Below are 22,551 nucleotides of genomic sequence, written 5' to 3'. Positions count from 1 at the left end.
TAGCAATAAGACAGTTTGTGAAATTTTGTCCCTGCTGGATCCTCCACAGTCAACTTTATGTGATACTATTAGAAAGTGGAAGCGTTTAGGAACAACAGCAGCTCAGCCATGAAACAGAAGACTACATAAAATCAGTTTGACCCATACAGTATTCAGTGGCTTACAAAAGTATTCATACCTGTTTAACTTCTCCACATTTCTTCACATTACAACCACAAAAAAATGTATTTTATTGGGATTTCATGTGATAGATCAACATAAAGTGATGCATAATTGTGAAAAGAAATTTAAACATGGCTTTCAAAGTTTTTTTTTACAAATGAAAAATCTGAAAGTGTGGTGTGCAAAAGTATGCAGCCCCCTGGAGTCATTATTGTGTAGAGCCACCTTTCACTGCAGTTACAGCTATAAGTCTATAAGTCTTTTGGGGTATGTCTCTACCAACTTTGCACATATAGAGACTTAAATTCTTACCCATTCCTCTTTGCAAAATAGCTCAAGCTCAGTCAGATTTGTTAGAGAGCATCTGTGAACAGCAATTTTCAAGTCTGGCCACATATTCTCAATGGGATTTATGTCTGAACTTTAACTTGGCCATTCTAACACATGAATATGCCTCAATCTAAACCATCCCATTGTAGCTCTGGCTGTATGTGTAGGGTCGTTGTCATGCTGGAAGGTGAACCTCCACCCCAGGCTTAAGTCTTTTGCTGATTCTTACGGGTTTTCCTCCAAGATTGCCCTGTATTTGGCTCCTTCCATCTTGCCATCAACTCTGACCAGCTTCCCTGTCCCGGCTGAAGAAAGGAACCCCTCAGCATGATGCTGCCACCCCTATGTTTCACGGTGGGGGATGGTGTGTGCAGTGTTAGTTTTCTGAAAAGTTTAGACCAAAAAGTTCAATGTTGGGCTCATCTGACCAAGCACCTTCTTCCGTTGTCCCCCCAGCATGGCTTTTGGCAAACTGCAAACGAGACTCCTTATGGCTTTTTTTTAACAATGGCTTTCTTCTTGCTACTCTTCCATAAAGGGCAGATTTGTGGAGTGCAGGCAAAATCCCAGTAAAATGTATTGAGGTTAGTGGTTGTAATGTGAAGAAATGTGGAAAAGTTCAAGGGGTATGAATACTTTTGCAAGCCACTGTATAAAGATCATTACACATTCTGCTTCTTTGTCTGTAAGAATCACAGAACAAAGAAATCTACGGGCAAACTTGGAGTGTTTATAGACACAAAATCTCTTTGGCTTGTCTTATAAATTGTTATAAACTGACCTCACTTTTTGTCTAAACACTCCTTTAACATTTTTCTTTGATAGATATAGCTCCATATATTAAAAGGTGCATTATTTTGAAGAGGAAACTTTTTTAAAAGCCAGCTGCTCAGTGGAACATAATGGTATATGAAAGAGGCTGAAAACATGCAGAAGCAGCTGCAGTCATCAGTACAAGCATATAATTAAAATAAAGACCATTTTCTTCCTTTTTTAATCAATACAAATGTCTTCACTGTCTCAGACCGATGTTTCACAACTCATCAGTGTTTGGTTTACACTTGCAGCTTCTCAGCAGGACGCACATGTTGTGGTTACAGCCACAATGCACGAAGTGTGATCTCATGAGAGACAATGTGTGAGATGATGACTCAGTTTGCCAACACACTGACAGAAGTTAAACGTTGCTCGGGTTGATCCACTCGCAGCATCTCTCTATGAAACATGTGAAGATGGATGAATGGGAATAATTCTGCAGGCACAGCAGCTGCATGAATGGACACACTACAGCTGTGTGTGACTTGAATGGACAGAGCCTCTCGCAACCTGTTGCATAATTTATGAGGCTGTTTCTATTAGGTTTGGTTAATGTGTTTCTTCAACACTTATTGCTTCTCATCAGCGAGCTGCACACAGGGATGCAGCAGCAACACACAGCGAGACGTTTCCACAGTTACCACGTGCAGGATTCAGAGGTGGAGTTCACTGCAACATGGCAGATTCATGACTTTATAGAGTGTGATAGATTTTCTTTAGAGATGAATCTCAACATTTACTCACTGAGTACCAACTATGGAGTGGAGGATGTTCTGTGTTGTCAGGATGTACAGAAAGTACACTATTTTGTGTTACACTGCCTTAAATATACTGCATTTTGAGTTAGATATCTTAGTTTTTTCTCCGCAATTATACAATCAAGTATAACATTCTCCATGAGTCCCTACAGTGAAAATAAAGTGGTGGGTGAAGAAGAAGGGCTGTGGTAGATTCTGTGATAGTGGAAATCTTTAGTGCAAGGGTAAACAGAGGCCCTGACCTATGATCTCCATAATCTATTCAGTTCATCCTGAAGTTATGAAAGACGTTTTTGCAAAGTTTTAATAAAATCTCTTACAGTTATTTAGAGAAGGATGTACAGACAGACAACTTGAAAACATGCCTCTTGTCATAATATTTCCAAAATAAATCCAAAAAGCAATTTTTATCATCACTATTTGGCACCATCAATCTCAAGATCACTAATAGCTAGCTCCAGCGGCATCAAAATGATGTTGAAGTATTCATTCAAACCTTTATTTATTCTCAAGAAGACATTGAGGTTTCCCTCATTTCCAATGCTGTTGAGATTCCAAGCACATTAAAACCTCCGCACAATAAAGCAAATTCTATAGAAATAATCACTGAGAACAACAACATCATCAGTGACAAAGGTAGATGAACTGAAATCAGGTAAAACAGTTGCAATATGAACAATGTGAATGTAAACTCTGAAAGAGAGGGAAGAACGTCAAAGTATGGCCATTAAGGCTTCTATTCTATGAGCATGGCTTGTTTACATTTATTTATTTTCTTCTTCAGTTAGGAACACTCTCGTCATACATGTAACCATTTTATTGCTAAGTGGATTCACAGTTTTACTTGGTGGAGAAGGCTCTGCTCAAAAGATGCTTCCTGGGTTAGTCAAGCAGCATGCTTTGACTTTCCAGGGAGCGCATGGCTAGAAACCCCCATATGGATAGAAATATTTGTGACAATGTGTATTGAATACAACAAGATGTGTTCAAAGCAATTAATCTATATTAACTTGAATCTGAATATGACAACCGCCTTTTGCTATAAGGGAGGAGGCTGGGGTTGAGGAAGTCAAGCTTTGCTGGCAGCAGTTATGTGCCTCAGCATTAATGCAAGCAGGGATTATAGAGAAGGGGGTCATATTTAAATGGAACGCTGTGTTGAGAAAAAGAGCTGTGCTTGGCTGTGGGAGCTGGGAGGTGATAATGGGGCTGATCACAGCTGGGTGTATGACTTCGGTGTCCTGCATTAACTAACGCTAAGCTTCATTTAAGCAACAAATTCAAACATGTGTGATGTCTTGATTGTTAGTTATATCTGCCATAACTTCACCAACTTCCAAGGTGCATAGAGGATGCTGAAGCACACAGAAAGTTCCAGCAACACTTGTAGTTTAGAGAACAGCTTATTCTACCAATGCTTTTTGGCTTGTGTCATTCACCAGGGGCCCAGCTTCTTAAATGTAAGAATTCACAGCTGTAGTAAAATGTTGTTTAAAACTATTTGAAAATGTCTCTGTAGGGTGAGGACATTTTCTGACATTTATTAAAGGATGGTAATGGCATCTTGCAATATGATTAAAAATCTGACAGTTTAAATCTATCTGATTTTGGCTCTTTCTGGTAACATCAGTTGTTTCAATAACAGAAAAAATGCTGCTCATTTTTATAAAGACTAAAGATATTTTCCATTTTTATTGCCTGTAAAAAAATCTAATAATTTCAACCCTAATACTGTGATATTTTTGAATCTTTGGTTGAAAAAAAAATAATGCTTAATCCTGATATATATTCAAAAGCTTGAACCAGAGAAAGTTAACCTTTTTTTTGACATGAAAAATGTAATGATTGACCAATGTAACCACTCATTTTATATTTATATCCTATAAGTCAGCTGATCCAACTATAAAATGCCCTGCTTCATGTCTTTAACATATCATTTTCACATTTAGTGGTAAAGTGTGGATGTTAATCTGTCTCCTCTGTGTGTCTGCAGGTACACGATGGCAGTCTGACCATTCTTGGCATCACTCGAGATGACAGAGGGGCGTACACATGTCGAGCCTACAGTGACCAGGGAGAGGTTCTCCACACCACCCGTTTGCTGGTTCAAGGTATGTTCTCCATGAATAAAAGACACTGTTCCAGGCTCTACATGGAAGACATTAATAGTAATTGCTATCTTCAGAAACATCTGCACTGATCAGGAGTATTTGAAATGATAAAAACATGTTTCCAACCCTTTACCTCAGGGCCAAATATTGCATTTGCATCACTGAAAGTAGCTAGGTTCCATTATTTATACTTGGAGGCATTTACTGTAGCAGCATTTTAAAGCAGAGCCATGCAACTCTCCTGTGTGCTGATGTATCTAACATACAGCACCCTGTGAGTCTGTATCAGTCAGTCAATAGCTCAGTCTGGGACCTCTGTGTGTGTGCATGCTTCTGTGCACAGATATGTGTGTTCAACAGGATCTGTGTGTGAGAACGTCCCTGTCTGTCTCCGGTCCATTAACTAGGCTCTCTGCTAGACACAGATCAGATAGATGGCTGTGATGCCAGCCTGCAGCTCCCTCAGTCTCCTGATCCAGCGGGGCTGAGGGGGAGTTAACAGTGTGTATTTAACAGGAAACAGAGCATCTTGCCTTTATGCTGGAGTTATTTTAATGTCCTGTCTTCTGTAGGTGCAAACAGAGCAGAGGAATTACTCCTTTCTTTGTTCCCACTGTAGTAAATGAACACACACACACACACACACACACATTATAAAAGCATTGTAGCTTTGTGTAGAGTGTGAGCACTGGTGCATGTGATGCAACTGCATCAAGTCTGCAGGCCTCCAATAGATAGCTTATTCTGTGGCAGCTTTTTTTTTTTTTCAGAAACACAACGAACTGCAGCAGTTGTTCAACAGGATGACATGACCTGGACATTCAGCTTTGGCACAAAGTAACACCTGACTGTATAGAGCACACCATAGAAGAACTCTGAACACAATACTACTTATTTTTAATTATCTACATTTTTATTTTTTAAAAAAGATCTTTGTAAAACCTCTGTGTTTGTAAGAGATTTTGTGTTGTATTGAGAAATTTCATCTAAAAATGAAAGCTTATGGAAAGTACATTTTGTACTCTGCTTGTTGCAGAATGGCTTCAGCTGCAAAACTTTTAAGATTATAGTTACTATACTGTTGCAAGAGGTTCAGAGGTGCATTAAGAAGGGATCTGGTACAGGGCCTGAACTATCAAATCTCTGACTCACCGGCCAAGGTGACAGGTACAGTGCCTATAAATTGTTCTCACCCCCTTGGATGTTTTACCCTTTTATTGATTTTATAAATAAATCATGGTCAATATAATTTGTCTTTTTTAATTAAAAATAATACAAACAAATCTCTTAATATAAGGGGGATAACAGATCTCTACAAAGTAATGTCAGTTAAATAAAAATAAATAAGGCTAAATCACTGACAGCATAAATATTCACCCCCATTTAAAGTGCCTGGCCTAATTCAACAGAATTCCAGGCAGTTGGTGCTAGTAGTCTCACAATGGGGATCACCAGAGGGCAGTGAATGTGTCTCAAGTGACTATAGTATAAAGACACCTGTGTCTGGAGAGTCCAGTCACCAGTTAATATGTATTCCTGGCTATCATTACATTGTGACAATGAAAGACCACTCCACCAACTTAAAGAAAAGGTTATTGGAAAGCATAAGTCAGGGGATGGATACAAAAAAAAATCCAAGGCACTGAACATCCCCTTCAGCTCAGTTAAAACCATCAAGAAGTAGGAGGAATATGGCACATATGTAAAATCTGCCTAGACCAGGCTATCCTCACAGACTGAGTGACTGTGCAAGAAGGATAGTGAGAGAGGCCACCTACTCAGAAGGAGTTACAAGCTTCAGCAGCTGAAATGAGAGACTCTGCATAAAACAACTGTTGCCCGGGTTCTTCACCAGTCAAAGCTTTATGGGAGAGTGGCAAAGAGAAAGCCACTGCTGAAGTAAACTTCTAAATCTCGACTAGAGTTTGCCAAAAGGCATGAGGGAGACTCCATGGTCAATTGGAAGAAAGTTCTTTAGTCTAATGAGAGCAAAATGGTGCTTTCTGGCCATCAGACAACACGTAATGTTCTGTACATCACCACAAACACACCATCCCCACTGCGAAGCAAGGTGGTGGCAGCATCATGCTGTGGGGATGCTTCTCAGCAAAATAATGATTTGAATTTTTCAGTCACATACACATGTTTCAGTACATTTCACTTAGATATACTCCTTCAGATAGGTTTATGGATTGAAGCCATGGATTGGATCCTTTTTTTTTTAGTATGACAAGAAAAATTAAATTTCCTGTTTTCAGTCGTAGGCCATGTTACTATTAGTGGAGTGGTATGACAAAAGCTGTTTGCACAATTTGCATTTTACTTTTTTGAGATCATTTTTTAACTTGTTCAAAATGCTCTTACACTCCTGAGGGTTTGTTTTCGTGACATCATGGGCTATCAGGAAAATTTCAAAAAAAGAAGCAAGCTGAGATGCTGCTGGTCCAGTGGCCTAATTAAATGAGGATATGTATCTTAATTACATTCATGTACGCACTGAGGAGATTGATTAAAAGCATGAATAAGTTGATAAATATACCAAGATAGGCTACAAGTCATTGATTTCTTTGAGACAACAGGCAAATCTATGTAAAATTAGACATATAACACCCACATAGCTGAAGCTGAATGAACTCAGTTACATCAGTCGAATGAGGCTTATTTAAATAATTATTGAATTTCAGGTCAGTCCTAGTTTTTAACAAGAATTTTGGATATAAGAAAAAGCAGAATCAGTTCTTCTCAACTGATAACCTCTTCCTTATTAAGACCAAAATCACATCAGAAAGAAGTGTGATGTTGGCAACTATGTATGACACACTGTTAGAAGTCTGCAGATGAATTAATAAGAAAGTCATTTTTAATTGTGAATGTAATCCAAACTGTAAAGAGTTCATCCCTGGCCGGTCCTGCATCTATCCTCCATGTCCCATGCAAGTCAGAGCAGTAGTTTTCCTGTAATCCTGCTGAAAAATTGACTGAAAACACAGCCTCCTTGTCATGTGTATTTAAGTGTTTGCAGTGGACATTGAGTCTGGTTGAGCATTGGCATGAGGAGCTCTGTGAAATAAAAAGAGGGTTATTATTATGACTCAGATCAATAACAAACAGACATCTGAGGAGTCATGATTCTCACTCCTCTGATCTGTTTTTAATTGTAGTGTGAGACACCCGCACAGCACTGTCAGCCGTCCCACCTGATGCATAAAAGCTGAACGCGCTGAGATGGAAATAAAGCCCAGGCTTGTATCTGGGCCCACTCATAAAAGACAGCTTACCTTTCATGGCCTCTGCTGTTTTATTGAGAGTTTGGAGCAAACCTGGAGATCCTGAGGCCATGAAGAGGTTACTATGAGAGGCATGCAGACGCTTACTACTAGTAAGGTTACGATAGCTGTCTGCTCACTGTGTTTTACATCAGACTGTAGGAATGTACTGTAAATAATGTATGATGAACTGTGTGCTTTGAATCACACCAATCCCTAGAAAAATGTTCACAGTAAAAAATTTGGTTCAACAGGATGTTTCATTATTTGTTAATGCTCACTTTTAAGATTTAAGTTTGCTGCAACACATTTCTTGATCATATTTAAGTGTAAGGAAAAAACCCCAGCATGCACTTTGAGTCCTTAAGAGGATGCACAGTATTATAAGCAGATATGAGCTGAAACCGGAATTACTGACATTGGGAGATATGAGAAATTTCTGCAGATATTTTATATCTGTATGGCTAGAAATATATATTATATAGATATTTTACTGATATTTTGGCTATTAAAATCTGCCTTTATCAGCTGTAAATATTGGCTGCATGAACAAAAAAATAGTGGAGTTTAAGGACCTACATCAGTTTATGTCCTTTTGTTTATTCATCATCATTCTCACTCTTCAAAGTGTGTTTTAAGGACCCAAATTTGTTAATTTGTTCATCCTTAAACTTTTAGGTCTGAAATATATTTAAATATTGGCATTGATATTGGTACCAGCTAAAATTACTTTATAAATACTGGCATATCATAAATCGACATAAAATCCAATATTGTGCATCCCCAGTATCAGCCTGTCTCAACAAAACTGAGAAGTATCCATAATGGCATAGATTAGGACTCAGATCAAGTGGAGTCAATAAGGTATCAGTGTCAGTTAAGAATAACAATACCCATCCCTAATTGCAGTATAAACCAAAGGTTTCCAAACTTTTCAGCCTATGACCCCCAAAATAACAGTGCCAAAGACCAGGGGCCCTGAACGTCCCTGAAGGTGAAGAAAGTGTCCAGTGTTGCACAAAGCAGCATGTACAAAATCACATTTTTTGATTTTTTTTTTTGTTTTGTTTTGTTTTGTTTTGTTTTGTTTTGTTTTTGTTTTTTGTTTTTTTTTTTGGTACACAGTAGTTGCAATTAAGCACATATCTCACTTTATAACTTTTGTTTCATTTTAAATTGAACTCATATCAGGATATCTTTTACAGCACTGATGATCAACTGGTAGCCCAGGGGCCATATCAGGCCCCCCAAAGCTTCCTGTCTGGCCCCAAAAAGATCATTAAATTCAGATAAGGAGGAAAAGAAAATGTTGGGGTTTTCATTGGCTTTAAATGTCTGCAGCTGTTACATCTATCTCAAAAATGATTAATATTGAAATATTTTTTGGGGTGGATTAACATTTTATCTGTTTTCACAGAAATGTACTTGTCAGCCATTATTAGTAAATATATAAAAAAGGGTTAAGGCTGGCAGAAATTTTGAAAAAATGGTCAGATAAAGTGGTAAAAAAGGGGTTAGAGAGTAGAAAGAATTGGTGATTTGTAGTAAAACTGGTTGTGAAGTGGCACAAAGGGACGAAAATTGGCAGAAGAATTTGTGAAAAGAGGTTAAAATGTGCCAAAAAAATGGTAAAAGAGGAAAAAATTTGCAAAATTGATAAGAAATTGGTTAAAGTGTCAAAAAATAGTGCAAAAAAGTAATGAAAATGGGTTAAAAAAGTGGCACAAAAGTGATAAAAATGCAGGAAAAGTGGTTTGAAAGGGGTTAAAGAATGGCAAAAATTTAGTTTTAAAAGGCACAAAGGGCAAAACGTATCAAAAATGGGTTAAATGTGGCAAAAATATAGCAAAAGTAGCCTGGCAAAGTAGTGAAAATGTGTCAAAGAGTGACTCACTGGGGCAATAATTGGCAGGAAAGTTGGTAAAAGGGGTTAAAGACTTGCAAAAAGGGTGAAAGGTGACAAAAATTGGTTTAAAAGTGGCAAAATTGTGCAAAAAGTAATGAAGAGGAGTTATGAAGTGGCAAAAATAGAAGGAAAGTGGCAAAAAAGGATAAGAGAGTGACACAAATGGGATAGAACATACAGATGTTTTTTCGTTTATGGCTCCTACAAAAATATTTTTGAACAATGTTGGTCCTGAGTAGGGCTAAGTTAAATATCACTGGATTCACATTATGTAATTCATGTACAAAGAAGAGCCTAATGGTTACTAAAAAGCATCAAAAAAGGTTTCTGTTATCGAAAATAAAGTCCCTGAGTTGGACCCAACTGCATGGTCAAGGCCCTTCAGAAAGCTCCAAAATGTCTTCATATAAAACAAACTACAGCAAGGTACCAAGATCCTATAGACATATCAAAACAACAAATTGGTTGATTACTGTGTGGTGAAATGGCAAACAATAAATGTAAATGTTCAATTTGAAACATAAGAACAGATGTTGCACCAGTAGTGAGTGTATACTTCCTGAATTTATAAGTTCCACTTGGCTTAGAGACATGTTGAAATATTTAGACATGCGAGTTTTAGTGAGGATGCTCTTCTAAGATGTGGTGAGAAAGTATTGTCAGGTAGATTTGGGTCTGCTCTCTAGACATTGAGGTGCTCCGAAATACTGTGTTCACTCATTATGATTGTTTTTAGCTGAATGGGAAGGACCTAATTTTGATCCTTGCCCTTTAAATCACTAAAACCAGGACTAGATTCAGGTCACTGTTTTTGTTTTAATGGATTATCTGGTGTAAATGTATTTGTCTGTTTTGTGCTTAAGCATGTTCATTAAATTGTGCAGTTTTAATTTCACAGACCTACCACTGCCATGTGTAATTTTCTTTCTTATATTGTACAATTGCATTTGATATCTTGTAATATTCTGCTGCTGTATACGTGGGGTAGTGTTACTGATGTGGTCATCACCTGGAGATCCATGGAGCCTGGGTCTGTATCTAATTCTGTCTGCCATTACTGTAATACTTAGCTTACTAAATGTGCACTTCCTTTTATTCTTTAAGGCATGCTTTCTTTAGTTAAGTCCTCATCCACTGAATACTTTTTAAATACACATTATTTTTTGTTTTTCCTTGCACTATTTTTGCCAGTATTTTGTACTGTAATGTTGGAGGTACCTCAGAATATCCTATGATGATTTTACACACCACATCTTACTTTTGTGGTTTAGGCTTCCTATTCTCTTGGTGGGAGATGTTTTAGTTCTCCAGTACACTTCTATTTATATACTAAACAGCAGATGCACAACATGCTGGAAGCTGGTCGTTTATTTCCCTTTGGAGTTAGTGGAAACCAAAAAATAGGGCCAAAGGAATGTTTTTTTCATAGCTCACTGCATTTAAAAAACTATTTGCAGCTTTTAAGGGTTAAACACAGTTGATAGGTGCAGGAAAAGCTAAAACATTTGTTTCTGTCTCTTCAGGGCCTCCATATATCGTCTCCCCACCAGAAAACGTCACTGTAAACATATCCCAGAATGCACTCTTCACCTGCCAAGCAGAGGCGTACCCTGGCAACCTGACTTACACCTGGTTCTGGGAGGAGGACAACGTCTACTTCAAGAAGTAAAGTTATGATCAAGTTCACCTCTGTACTGTAGCTGCTGTGTCTTCTGTACTTCAACACTTCTGCCAGGTTAAGACTGGGCATTCAAATCATCAAATCAAGTGTTTTTCCTCAGAGCTTTTGTGGTGCAGTGACATTGTGTGTCCTCAAGCCCTTCGCTGTGCATGTGCGAGTGTATATGTGTGTTTGTCAGTGCCCCTGTCCCGCTGTGGCCCCAGAAGCAGAGCGTGCAGCCTAGTGGGGGTCTGTCTGGACAGTGCCAGGCGAGTTAGTGCAGTCTGATGGCGATCTCACATGACTCAGGCCTTGTGTCATCATGCAGTGCTGATCTGAAGCCGAGCCAGGAACTCAGCGGGGACTCCAGAGTCCGTCTTTAGAGTCTGGGAGGGTTTAAAAAGGAAAGAGTGGCAGACAGAACAAGGACGGAGGAAGAACCAGTGAATGGGAGTTGGACTAAAAAAATATTTTTGAAGTGTGTGAGGAAGTAAACTGGAGTGTTCATGTCCATTTTAATCAGCTTTCACAGTGTCTATCTAGAATTTCTTCCTTTTTTGAAGGATAGAGAAGATCACCTCTAAAGAACCATATAAAAACATCGTAAGTATAAACAGACTGGCGGGGCTCAATGGTTAAAGGCATCTAAACTGTGAAGATGAGGAAGCTATTCTTTAAACATGCTGTATTAGAATAGTGACTGAACCTAGGAGTTAGCAGAAAAATTGCATCTCCATTCACTTAATTTGCTGATCATCAGGCCATCAACTTTTAACCAGTGGTACAACTGTAGTATTAAAGACTGTAAAGATGCTAAGAATCTAACCAAGCATCTCCTAACTTCAAAATCCTGCAAAAAACTTTCTGTCTGTAGACCCCCCCAGTCAACAGAATACCTCTTATGTCTTTGGATTTTGTCCTTCAAATTTTTATCAGACTGGGTGCATACTTACTGTGTGACCACTGCAGCATGTCTCAGCTCCAGCTCATGGCATCATAGCTTTTGTACCAGCCGCATGTGTGCTGTGTTTTGGCTGTGTCTCTCTGCTGTCACAGCCCTGTTTATCTTCAGAAGTTTTACCTTAATAAGGCCTTTTCATCACAGAGATGAAATCAATATATTTATATATTATACCAAAAACAGAGAAGATGATTGAGGAGCAAGCTAGCCCAAAACTTTTCTCTTTCTTTTCTCTGGACTGCCCTACTGGTTGCACTCTGCAATGGATCTAGGAACATGTTAACCTGGCACGCCAGATAGATGTGTTTCACACATCCATCTGGAAAACCACTCATACAGAGCGTTTGGGAAAGGGCTTTGAAAAAAAGCCGGAGGGTTATTGGATGAATGTTCTGTCTGTCACATCTTTATGGGCCAATCAGAGCAACAAAACACGTGACGTCGTCGCCGCTACCAAGGTGCGCGCGCGCAGCTACCAAGGAATAAACTCCATATAAAACTGCATAACCCGATCCATGGCGACTGTAGACATGTCAGTACATGACTTTTGTCATTTTTGAAAAGAAAACAACTCATTTCTGTTCTTTGTTCTTCATTTAACGAAGAAATGTGGTGAAGTTCTGATAAAACTGGCGCTTTAGCAGCATCCACCATAATAACACTGGCCTCTTGTTGCTGCTTGCTTATGTCCCAAATCCACCACGCCTGAAAGTACTGCCCCTTGACGCTGATTAGTCCTATCACTTTCTAACCGGATCCAAACGGTTTAGACGGGGGCTTTGCAAGATGGATTCGCCAGTGAGAAACACAGAAACGGGCCTATCCATCTGCTTTGCAAGGTTAGGAACATGTGGCGTATGCTGTTCTCCATGACCATGTGGTCATAGTAGAGGAGCAGGAGATTTTGCTTTAATTGATGTTGTTGTTTGCGGGGTTAGTGCATGTTGGTTAATGGGGCTATGCCGTGATCGTTTCAGGAAAGACGTGCTTGGTTGTACACACAAGGACAAAATGGTTGTATGCACAGATTTGTTCACTCTGAGGGCAGCTTTTAAAAAGTAGCATTTTCGCTCTCCAAGAACGCCAGTTCTGTGTGTATGAAACACTAATATGATAAAACATTAGGGGGCATAAATGGTCCTGCTGTTAAGTTGGCCCCATGTACGCAGGCAAGTCAAGTCTGGCTCGTGACTACTACTCCCCCATTCTTTTATTCATGTTTCCAAATCTATCCACTGTCCTCCTCTATAAATAAAGGTATAAAAAGCCCAAGAAATATTTGAACAAATAAAAACCTTTTGCAGATAATCCTAAACTCGCCTCTATGTGGACGGCTGCTAAATCTCCTCGAAAGTGAGATGTTTCAGTGTTTAACTAAGCAAACATTTTAAGTTTGTAAAGTTTTGGGCAGAACAGATGGACCCATGTCAGCTGAAGTCTTTTCCTTTGCTTATACTCATTCTTTTAGTTTTACAGTTCAGTATCATATCAACCGTCTTCCTTTACAATCTTGTTCGCCTTTTTAGGTCACATGCAGACATCATTAATACTTTAAATCTGTCTCTCCTTTCCTGAACTTTAGAAAATAATCAGTTTTACTTCAAATAAATTACAAGATCTCTCAAGTTAAGTTTGTTTTCTTAAATTAATGATATACCAGCTAACATACTAAGATGACATCACAGTTCAAATTAGAAATTTCAAACCCCTCCCCCTGGAGAAAAAAACACCAGCCACCAATGACTCTAAACTCACAAAGATGTAATTCAAGTAGTAACATTTCTAACACATAATGATACTTTTCCTCATTTCTTATGTATTTTTAAATAATATATTCTAGACATTTTGCTTTTATTCTCTTCCTTTTCTCTCATACGTATACAGGCATATGATTAAATCATACTGTGGACTTGTATGGTACAAATATAATACATCACATTATGAGCAGTATTACATCATATGTAACAACTGCTATGGCTTCCCTGCATGTTTTTATTCACAGAAATATTTGTTTGTCACCAAATAATAGTTTATTTTCATGTTTTTTCTGTGCTCAGTGTTACCACACACGTTTCATACTTCTTGTGAATGTGCAACCCTTTAATTTCTCTCAAATCAATCCAATCAGCCTGATAATGATCAATTTCATTCTATATATAAATCAATTTTCTGAAAACTAAAATATAAAGGCACAATTAAGGTATGCAGCTTTTGGCTTAATTACATAATACTTTTTTTTTTTTAAATATATATTTATATTTATTAGTGCTGTTACTCGATTAAAAGAATAAACAAGTTAATCACATCTCTACGCTGTGATTAATCATGATTAATCACAGCATTTTTTTTATAGTTTAAGTATATTTTTGTGTTTTTAGATTTTTAAAAGTTGTTATTGTCAAGTGTTTTATTTCTATTCTTTTAATTCTATGTACAGCACATGCTGAAAGTGCTGATCTGAGTTCTTATCAATACCACTATCGATACTTTCTATGGTGTGGTGGAAAGACAAAATAAGGGCAAATATTTAAACTACAGTGGTCTTAGCTGAGTAGTGCTTGAGTTAAAAAGCTATAATTCAGTCTGTCATATCCCTCAAATATAAACACATATTTACAGCTGTTGAAGTTTCTCATCCCATTTTTATGTGACATTTAAACATACCATAACATATAGAATACAGCTGTCTAATTTACTTAAGTTGCCTGAACGCCCACTGCGGATTTCTACACTGGATTATATTGTTAACAAACAGGACTTGCTCAAAGTTTTGGAGCACTTTCCAGCATTTATCTGAGCAGCTGAAGAAGAAAACTGTCCTGATGCAGCTGAAGAGAGTGGTATGACCATGGCTTGATCCTGTGTTGTTGTTAGCTTCTTTGCTAACATTAGCAAAGATGTGTGAAGGTGGTACTTCAGACTCGTTGTGCTTCAGTTTAAATATAGTTCATCACTGCAGCATGTACCCACAATTTTGGTTTTATCTCTAACACATCTAACAAAAAGAAAATAGCCATTTAGCCAACCTGGGTCTGTCTCCTCACTCATCACTGCTGGCTGCGTTTGACCTGCCTCTCACCTCTTCACCCCTAGGCATGTAAACATCTGGCTGGAGGACTACAGGAGGAAGTTGTGGTCAGACTTAGCCATATGATTAAATTGTTTCATTATTTTTTTTACGTATTAAGGTTTCATGATTAATCAGAAGCGTTAACATGTTAATGTTAACAGCCCTAAAATTTATATTTTAAATCATATATAGAAAAGAGAGATTGTTAGATTAATACAAATGTTCTTGGTTATAACACAATCAATGTTCTTGGTTCTTCATCGACTATTTTATCACATCATTTAAGTCAAATTGACTGTAGTCACCATTTTACTGTTGTCTTTAGTCAACTGCTTGCGTGTTGTTTTTAAACATCAACCTTTAAATATAATTTCTTTCCATAAGCCTGAATACAGTAGTTCTTAGCTGAAGTATTTGTGCTGCTTGCCTGTGTCTTATTTGTCCTTAGTTCTTAGTGTGTTGTGTCTTTTTGTTTGTCTTTGCTTTGAGAGTAGTGAAAACCAGAGCTACACTCTTATAAAAGTGAATGTGGATCTGGTTAATTAGCAGTTGATTGAAGAGATTTGGACTTCCTTTTTTTTTAATAAGAATTCAAGCTGATTTTTTCCCACAACCTGGAAACCCAACCATTTTTATGGAAGAAGATTAGTACCACTGGAAAAAAACAAAACAAACAACAAAAAAACCCAAAACAAAACAAAACTGAGATGCACTATTTTTTCTCTAATTCTGAGATTGAAGTCAGAATTCTCAAATTAAAGTAAGAAAAGTAAAGTAAAGTAAAGTAAGAATTCTGAGGAGAGGTCAGAATTCTGAGGTAAAAGTCTTCTGATTTTAATCTCAGAATTCTGACTTTTTCCTCAAAATTTTGCATCTCAAAATTTTCTTTTCAGTGGCCCTAATTCTCTTGTGTACATTTGAGTTACTTTCCTCTTAGTGAGCAGATTTTTCCAACCATGACTTTATTCATCTGCACAAGTGTATAAAAAGCCTTTCTGAAGGGTTGTGTTAAGGGTTATACATATTCAGACTGGTGCTGAGTTGTATTGCAGCTCCATCGTTGCAGTGTTTAATTCTGAATGGTATCAAGGGTGTAAAGATGAAGGCTTTAGTGGTTACAGCAATTAGCAGATTTATTTGAATGTCTCGCTCTGTACTCTGTGTTCTTTGGATCCCTGTCAGAGCTGAGCTGCTGTTTGACTCTCTGCTGCTCTCTTATGGCACCTTTACGTAATTCAGCCAAAAAGAGGGAATCAGAAACTGGATGTGCTGCTTTATCCTGTCTGTGTGCTCCAGTAACATGGTGTGACAAAACATCTTGTGTCTTTTTTGCAGTGATCTGAAGCTCCGAGTGCGCATCCTCATCGACGGCACTCTCATCATCTTCCGGGTCAAGCCGGAGGATGCTGGGAAATACACCTGCAGTCCGAGCAACAGCCTCGGCATCTCGCCCTCGGCATCGGCCTACCTGACTGTTCAGTGTGAGTGTTACCGTGGCAACAAAGTGGAGGGGGAGGGGCGGGGAGACGGTACAACGAGCCATGTGTGTGAGGAGGGAGCAGCAGCAGCAGTATGGAGGCTGGAGGCTGCTGGATTATTTGGCAGCTCCGCTTCTTCCGCTGTAACGCAAAGTAACCTTCTTGAATTTCAAGGTCAGACATGGCAGAGAGGGAGCTTTGTGCGTTTTGACTGAGCCTATTTGAACGCCCCACATTCAGAGTGGGTTCTAACGACACAATTATTAACCAGTCCGCCTTTTTCCAGTGCTCAAAGATGGAGACAGGCTCGTCCTCAGACTCCATTTTTCCCCCCTATGGTCTCTTTTAAACTCCCCTAGAATGAAACGGTGACCTTCCTGTTAATCAGCTCTCACCGATGAGGAAGAAAAGAAGCCACTCCTCATCCTCAACAATCTGATGTTTTATCTTCTGCCCCTGTGCATTGAGCTAATTTTCTCCCAAGTTGCTGCTCGTCATTGATTACTGTGCTACAGTATGAGAGAGAGCTGGGGGATTCACAGCACTGCAGGCACTGATTTCATCAGCGGCCTCAAACACAGCAGATTATAATTAAACCTGGTCCTGGATGCTCCCAACAAAGCAGACTATGAGTGTCCGTTTATTGAAGAATCACTCCCACAGTGTGTACAGAAAGTTAACTTAAAGATTTAAATAGTTAGAGTAGGACTAAAGTGTAGATGAAGACCTACATATAAATTATTTAGACTGATTAAATGCTTTCAATCCTTTGACTTAGGATGAACTCACACTAGATAATATGCACCATGCCCAAGCATGTTTGACCCCCAAAATCCAGTTTGTTTGACTAGAGCGGTCTGTGCCACGCTCAAGTACAGCACACTTCCTTGGTCCTGAGTGGATAAAAGAGGTGGGCTTCAGCATGTAAGACTTGCTTATGCTCATGCACATGCATGTCCATGCAACATGGACATAATGTATAACAGATGCAAACTGATGTTCTGCCTTGCATGATAGAAAAATCCAGAAGTGTTAGGCCTAGTCCAAACATTCAGGTATTATTGATCATGCCTGTAATTCCTGACCCTAATCTCTCCTTGAACTTTAGACCCAGCCAGAGTAATCAACATGCCTCCGGTCATCTACGTCCCACGGAAACTGCCAGGCATCATCCGCTGCCCGGTGGATGCCAACCCACCCGTGACATCAGTGAAGTGGGAGAAAGATGGTTATCCTCTCAGAGTGGAGAAGGTTTGTGGGCTTCGGAGGAACATTTGGTCAGCTTTCAGTTAAGAACAGCTCAGTTGCAGTAACAGTTTTCCTTCACATTTATCATTTATATTAACTAAGGTGGCTCTATTTGAAGGCTAATAGCATTCAACCATTAACCAACTGGTTTACTGGAGGCTATATTGCTGGCATCTGGCCAAAACCTCATATCTTCATTTTTGTGATTTTAATTATTAAATATATATATATATATAATACATGTGGTTAAGGCTCCAGGCCGGATTCAAACCCAGGCCTCCCGCGTACAGGGGGAACTCCTTAAACCACTAGGTCACCTGCTCCCCTACTCCTCATTTGAGAGCACGGACCTCATGATGAGGCAAAGCATTGACTTAGCTACGTGTGGACTGTCATGGCAGAAGCACCCATGGTCTCACTGGACAACTAAAAGTCATGGCAGAGGGTGAATATTCCTCTATTCCTCCCAGCATTGTGAGTATTCTCACTACAATTCACCATCTTTCTCTCTGTTATGCTCCAACACGTCTCCCCCACCAGGCGTGCATCTTTAAAACTCTATAAACTCCCAAACTTTGAATAGAAACACACCAAAAACATGCTGTTGGGATTGAAGTTACTCATGTCTGCCATCTCCTGGTGTAAGGTGCTAACAGCGCAGACCTCCACCATTAGCCCTATCTCCCAATAGTAAAGAATCCTTTAAAATATTTCTGGATCCAGACGGTGATCCGGATCAGTCCCAAAATCTAATCAGTTCTTCCTTATGCCATTTCATAAAAATCCCTCCATGACTTTTTGAGTTATGCTGCTAACAAATGAACAAACCCACCCTATCACATAACCTCCACACACACACACACACACACACTTTCTCCACCTTTTAGAAAATGTGTGCCAAAACAAGCCGAGGTGTGGTCAGGGGCTTGGTCAGACAGCTCTGGAACATTTAAAGCAACACGCACAGAAAGAGCTTGTTCTGAGCAGGGCTGAAACAGGATTTTTTAGGTATACAAAAATCCTATACTAGAGTGTTTTTTTCAGCAACAGACTTCACAAGCATGTTTCTGGGACCTCTTAGACCAAAATAAACTTGTCTTTAAATGGTAAAATATGTTCCCTTTAACTGAAAAGTATGGCCTTTTTTCATTTGAAAAGTGGTAATTTCAGAGATTGGAGGTTTTGGTCTGATAGCAGCAATTAGGTTGTCACCTTAGAAATACAAAATCATGCAAACAACTCGCCTCAGTGTATAGTGTGGTGCCCATGATCTGTGCAAACATGTAACCAAAGCTTCACAAAGAACAGACAGAAAATAGTAGGAAAGGTAAAATCAATAAAATGATTAAAAGTATGTTTATACAGTCATGGATTTTGAGTTTTGTGTAAAATTATGTCAATTTTGGCTTTTTTCTTCTGCTTTTTTGTGTTGTTCTAACGCACATAAAGGAAACGTGTATACCAAAAACATTTGTAATTGCAACAATTTCTGGGAGAAATGGTGTATTTCCTGGGAAAATTCCAGGGGTGCCAATACTTTTGTCCATGACTGTATATAATTAAAAGAAATACACAGAATACAGTAAATGAAACTGAAACACCATAAATCAATAAAATAGATCAATGATATCTGTGAAAGTAGTGCAAAATAAAAACCAGAGGTTAAACAATGGTAAAGGCAAAGGTAAACGGATTTAAAAAAGGCTGTGAAAACCTCATATTAAAATCCAGATTAAGAAGATGATGTGTCTTCAGTCTGCTTTAAAAAATACCCAGAGCTAATTGTTTCTATGCCCAGTGAGTTCAAAATTTTATGTGCAAAAAAACAGAGAGCTCTCTCACCAGTGCTTTTGTGGCTCACACAATGGCCATTTAAAAGAGAATATAGCCATATTCCTGTATGCTCATGGCATCTAAAATAGATATTTATCATTATTATACTCTATACTTCCATGCATTAAATCAGACATACTTTTTAAAAGTTTTGTTTAAAAAATTATTATAAGGGACAATGCACATTAATGAAGATGAACATGTAAAAGTGCCAGATTGTAGCCATAGGCTAATTTCCATCCCTGGCAGGGACTAAAGGGTAGTATATATAGTAAAGACTACATTAAGCATGTACAAAAAAATAAAATAGAAAAAAATCTACAAAAAATCAGACAACATCAAGAGACCAGACATCAAAAACAGTACAATAAAATACAAAGACCATAATATAACAACAGGAGGTGGCTGCATGACTTTGCTTAAGACTGACCAGGAATAAAGTGACCATTGTAGTTAAAGTGCATAAGGCAGATGGTAAAGTCCTAAAGTGCTAAGTGTAAGTGTGCTGAAGTATTGCACATGATCATGAGTGTGCTCAAGGAAATTGCACATTTGCCCTTGGCCTAGTTATTTAAAGTGCTAATATAATTGCACATAGCCCTATTGCACATAGTTTGCATTTACAGATAAGTGTATGCATGTATTATTGCAGCAGGATAGCATACATAAGTGTGTCTACGCTTGAAATTAGCTCAGGTTCCTCACATTTCTCTTGATCTTTGCTGAGATGTTTCTCCCCCTTGATTGGAGTCCACTTGTGGTAAATGAAATTGATTGGACATGATTTGGAAAGGCACACACCTCTCTTTAGACGGCCTCACAGCTGACAATGCATATCAGAGCAAAAAACCAGCCATGAGGTCAAAGGAACTGCCTTCACGGCTCAGAAACAGGATTGTTGCAAGACACAGATCTGGGGAAGGCTACAAAAAAATCATATGCACTGAAGGTTCCCAAGAGCACAATGACCTCCATAATTCTCAAATGAAACAAGTTTGGCACAACCAGGACTCTTCCAAGAGCTGCTTATCCAGCTAAACTTAGCAATCTGGGGAGAAGGGCCTTTGTAAGAGAGGAGACCAAGAACCAAGATGGTCACTCTGACTGAGCTCCAGAGATCCTGTGTGAAGATGGGATAGAGTTCCAGAAAGTCAACCATCACTGCAGCCTCCACGGATCTTGGCCTCCTTATGAAAGCCAAGATAAATAAAATGATAAGAGAACTTTAGGGGTAGCAACAAGGAAGGAAGTCCATTTCAGAACACGACACAAACATATCTATGGCTCAGTTTATCTACTATCTCATTGACTGTCACTGAGGTCTAGCAATGTTTGCGTGCTGTTGTAGAGGAGAATCTTTCGCAACTTACTTTATTCATTAGATGGTATTAGCTTCAGAAATGTTTAGTTTTCAGCCATATTTACCCGAGCCCCAGGAAACTCCTTAAACTAGATATTTTGTCTCGTAGTACCCCGGTTGGAGCCTGATGCCAGACGGAAGTATCCGGGTGGCAGAGGCTACAGAAGACTCCCTGGGCACCTACACCTGCGTGCCTTACAACGCCCTGGGTACCATGGGCATGTCCCCCCCTGCCACCTTGGTGCTAAAGGTGAATGTTTGCTCATCTTTGGTTCTGATTCTGCATGTTTGAGTTCTGAAGTCTGTGTATTTACCTGAAGCTGTGTCTTTGTCCTGCTCAGGATCCCCCTTACTTTAATGTGAGGCCTGGGGGGGAGTACCGTCAGGAGGCTGGGAGAGAGCTAGTTATTCCCTGTGCTGCTTCTGGAGACCCTGATATACCAACCATCAGCTGGAGAAAGGTGCAGTTACACAAATAACAGTCTTCTAAGTTTGTTTATGTAGTGAAATATTAACGTTGCATTTCTTAACCATGTCGCTGTGATTTCTGTCTACTGAAGGTGGGGAAGCCAAGCAAGAGTAAGCACAACATCCTACCCAGCGGCAGCTTACAGTTTCTGTCCCTCAGCAAGGAGGACCACGGAGAATGGGAGTGTGTAGCCACCAATGTGGTCACAAGCATCACTGCCAGCACGCGTATCCTAGTCATCGGTATCTGCACAGTGCTCTCAGCTCACCACACTTTTTTAAAATTTCCTCTAAAAACTCACTTTTTATAGTTATTTTGAGATTATTGGGATCCCACTGCTTTTAGTGAGGTGGGGGTGATTTGCATGGAGAAGACCCTCATCCCTCAAACACCTTGCCTCAATCCAATTTTCCCCTCAGGCATCATTAAAATTTCATCAGATCTTATCTGTAATAGCTTTGTACAGTCAATTTAAGGCCTGATTCTGTAACTTCACTGTGGTATGAACACAGTCCCATCAGCCTTTGTCTGCTGAGCCCAAGGACATTTTTACTTGTAGATAAATTTGTCGACAAAAAGCAGGCAATGTTTTAAAGTTTTCTACTGCACATTGATTGCATTGTAGTGGTTAGGCATTAGTTTAAGTCTCTGCGGGATGCAACTACAGAGAGCCCCCTACTGTACCCATTATATAGATTATAGGTATCATTGGTATTAGGTAGCCTTTGTATTCTCGTTCCCTGATCTATTTTAGGGCTGATTATGGTCTTTGCTTGCCGGAGTCTTTTAGCAGTAACAGCAATTATTATAAGGAGGTAACGCCTTGAAGAGTTGTGAAACAGCTCTTACTGCATAAGCCCTTTAATGAAAAATTGGACAATGAAAGTGTAATCAGAAATACTAAGATATTTTGGGAAACACTGCAAAAACTCAAATCTTAGCACTAGTTTTTGTCTAATATCTGATCAAAAATCAAAAAAGTATGATGCTTTTTTTTAAAGCAGCATTCACCCAACAAGTATCGACAATCATATGATGTCAAGATAGATTGACATAGATATTTTATAAAGGTAAATAAATCAGCCATGATCATGTATGTTCTATTGTGAAAAGTGTTTATGAT

At 38.9% G+C, this 22,551-nt stretch overlaps 1 protein-coding gene across 2 annotated transcripts in view; it reads left to right on the top strand.

Annotated features, from left to right (window-relative positions):
* Positions 1 to 22,551, top strand: part of igsf9ba (immunoglobulin superfamily, member 9Ba) — a 126,627-nt gene that overhangs the window by 71,780 nt on the left and 32,296 nt on the right. For both annotated transcript variants that reach the window (XM_041797552.1, XM_041797561.1), the window contains exons 5-11: positions 4,060 to 4,177; positions 10,873 to 11,014; positions 16,376 to 16,521; positions 17,627 to 17,769; positions 21,069 to 21,209; positions 21,301 to 21,420; positions 21,520 to 21,670. In XM_041797552.1, coding sequence (XP_041653486.1) covers positions 4,060 to 4,177; positions 10,873 to 11,014; positions 16,376 to 16,521; positions 17,627 to 17,769; positions 21,069 to 21,209; positions 21,301 to 21,420; positions 21,520 to 21,670 — 961 coding nt within the window. The remainder of the gene's footprint in view (positions 1 to 4,059; positions 4,178 to 10,872; positions 11,015 to 16,375; positions 16,522 to 17,626; positions 17,770 to 21,068; positions 21,210 to 21,300; positions 21,421 to 21,519; positions 21,671 to 22,551) is intronic.

Source organism: Cheilinus undulatus, linkage group 2 (genome assembly GCF_018320785.1).
Source record: "Cheilinus undulatus linkage group 2, ASM1832078v1, whole genome shotgun sequence".
NCBI lineage: Eukaryota > Metazoa > Chordata > Actinopteri > Labriformes > Labridae > Cheilinus > Cheilinus undulatus.
Note: the sequence above shows the minus strand (reverse complement) of the source record. Positions and strands in the feature narration are given on the sequence as shown.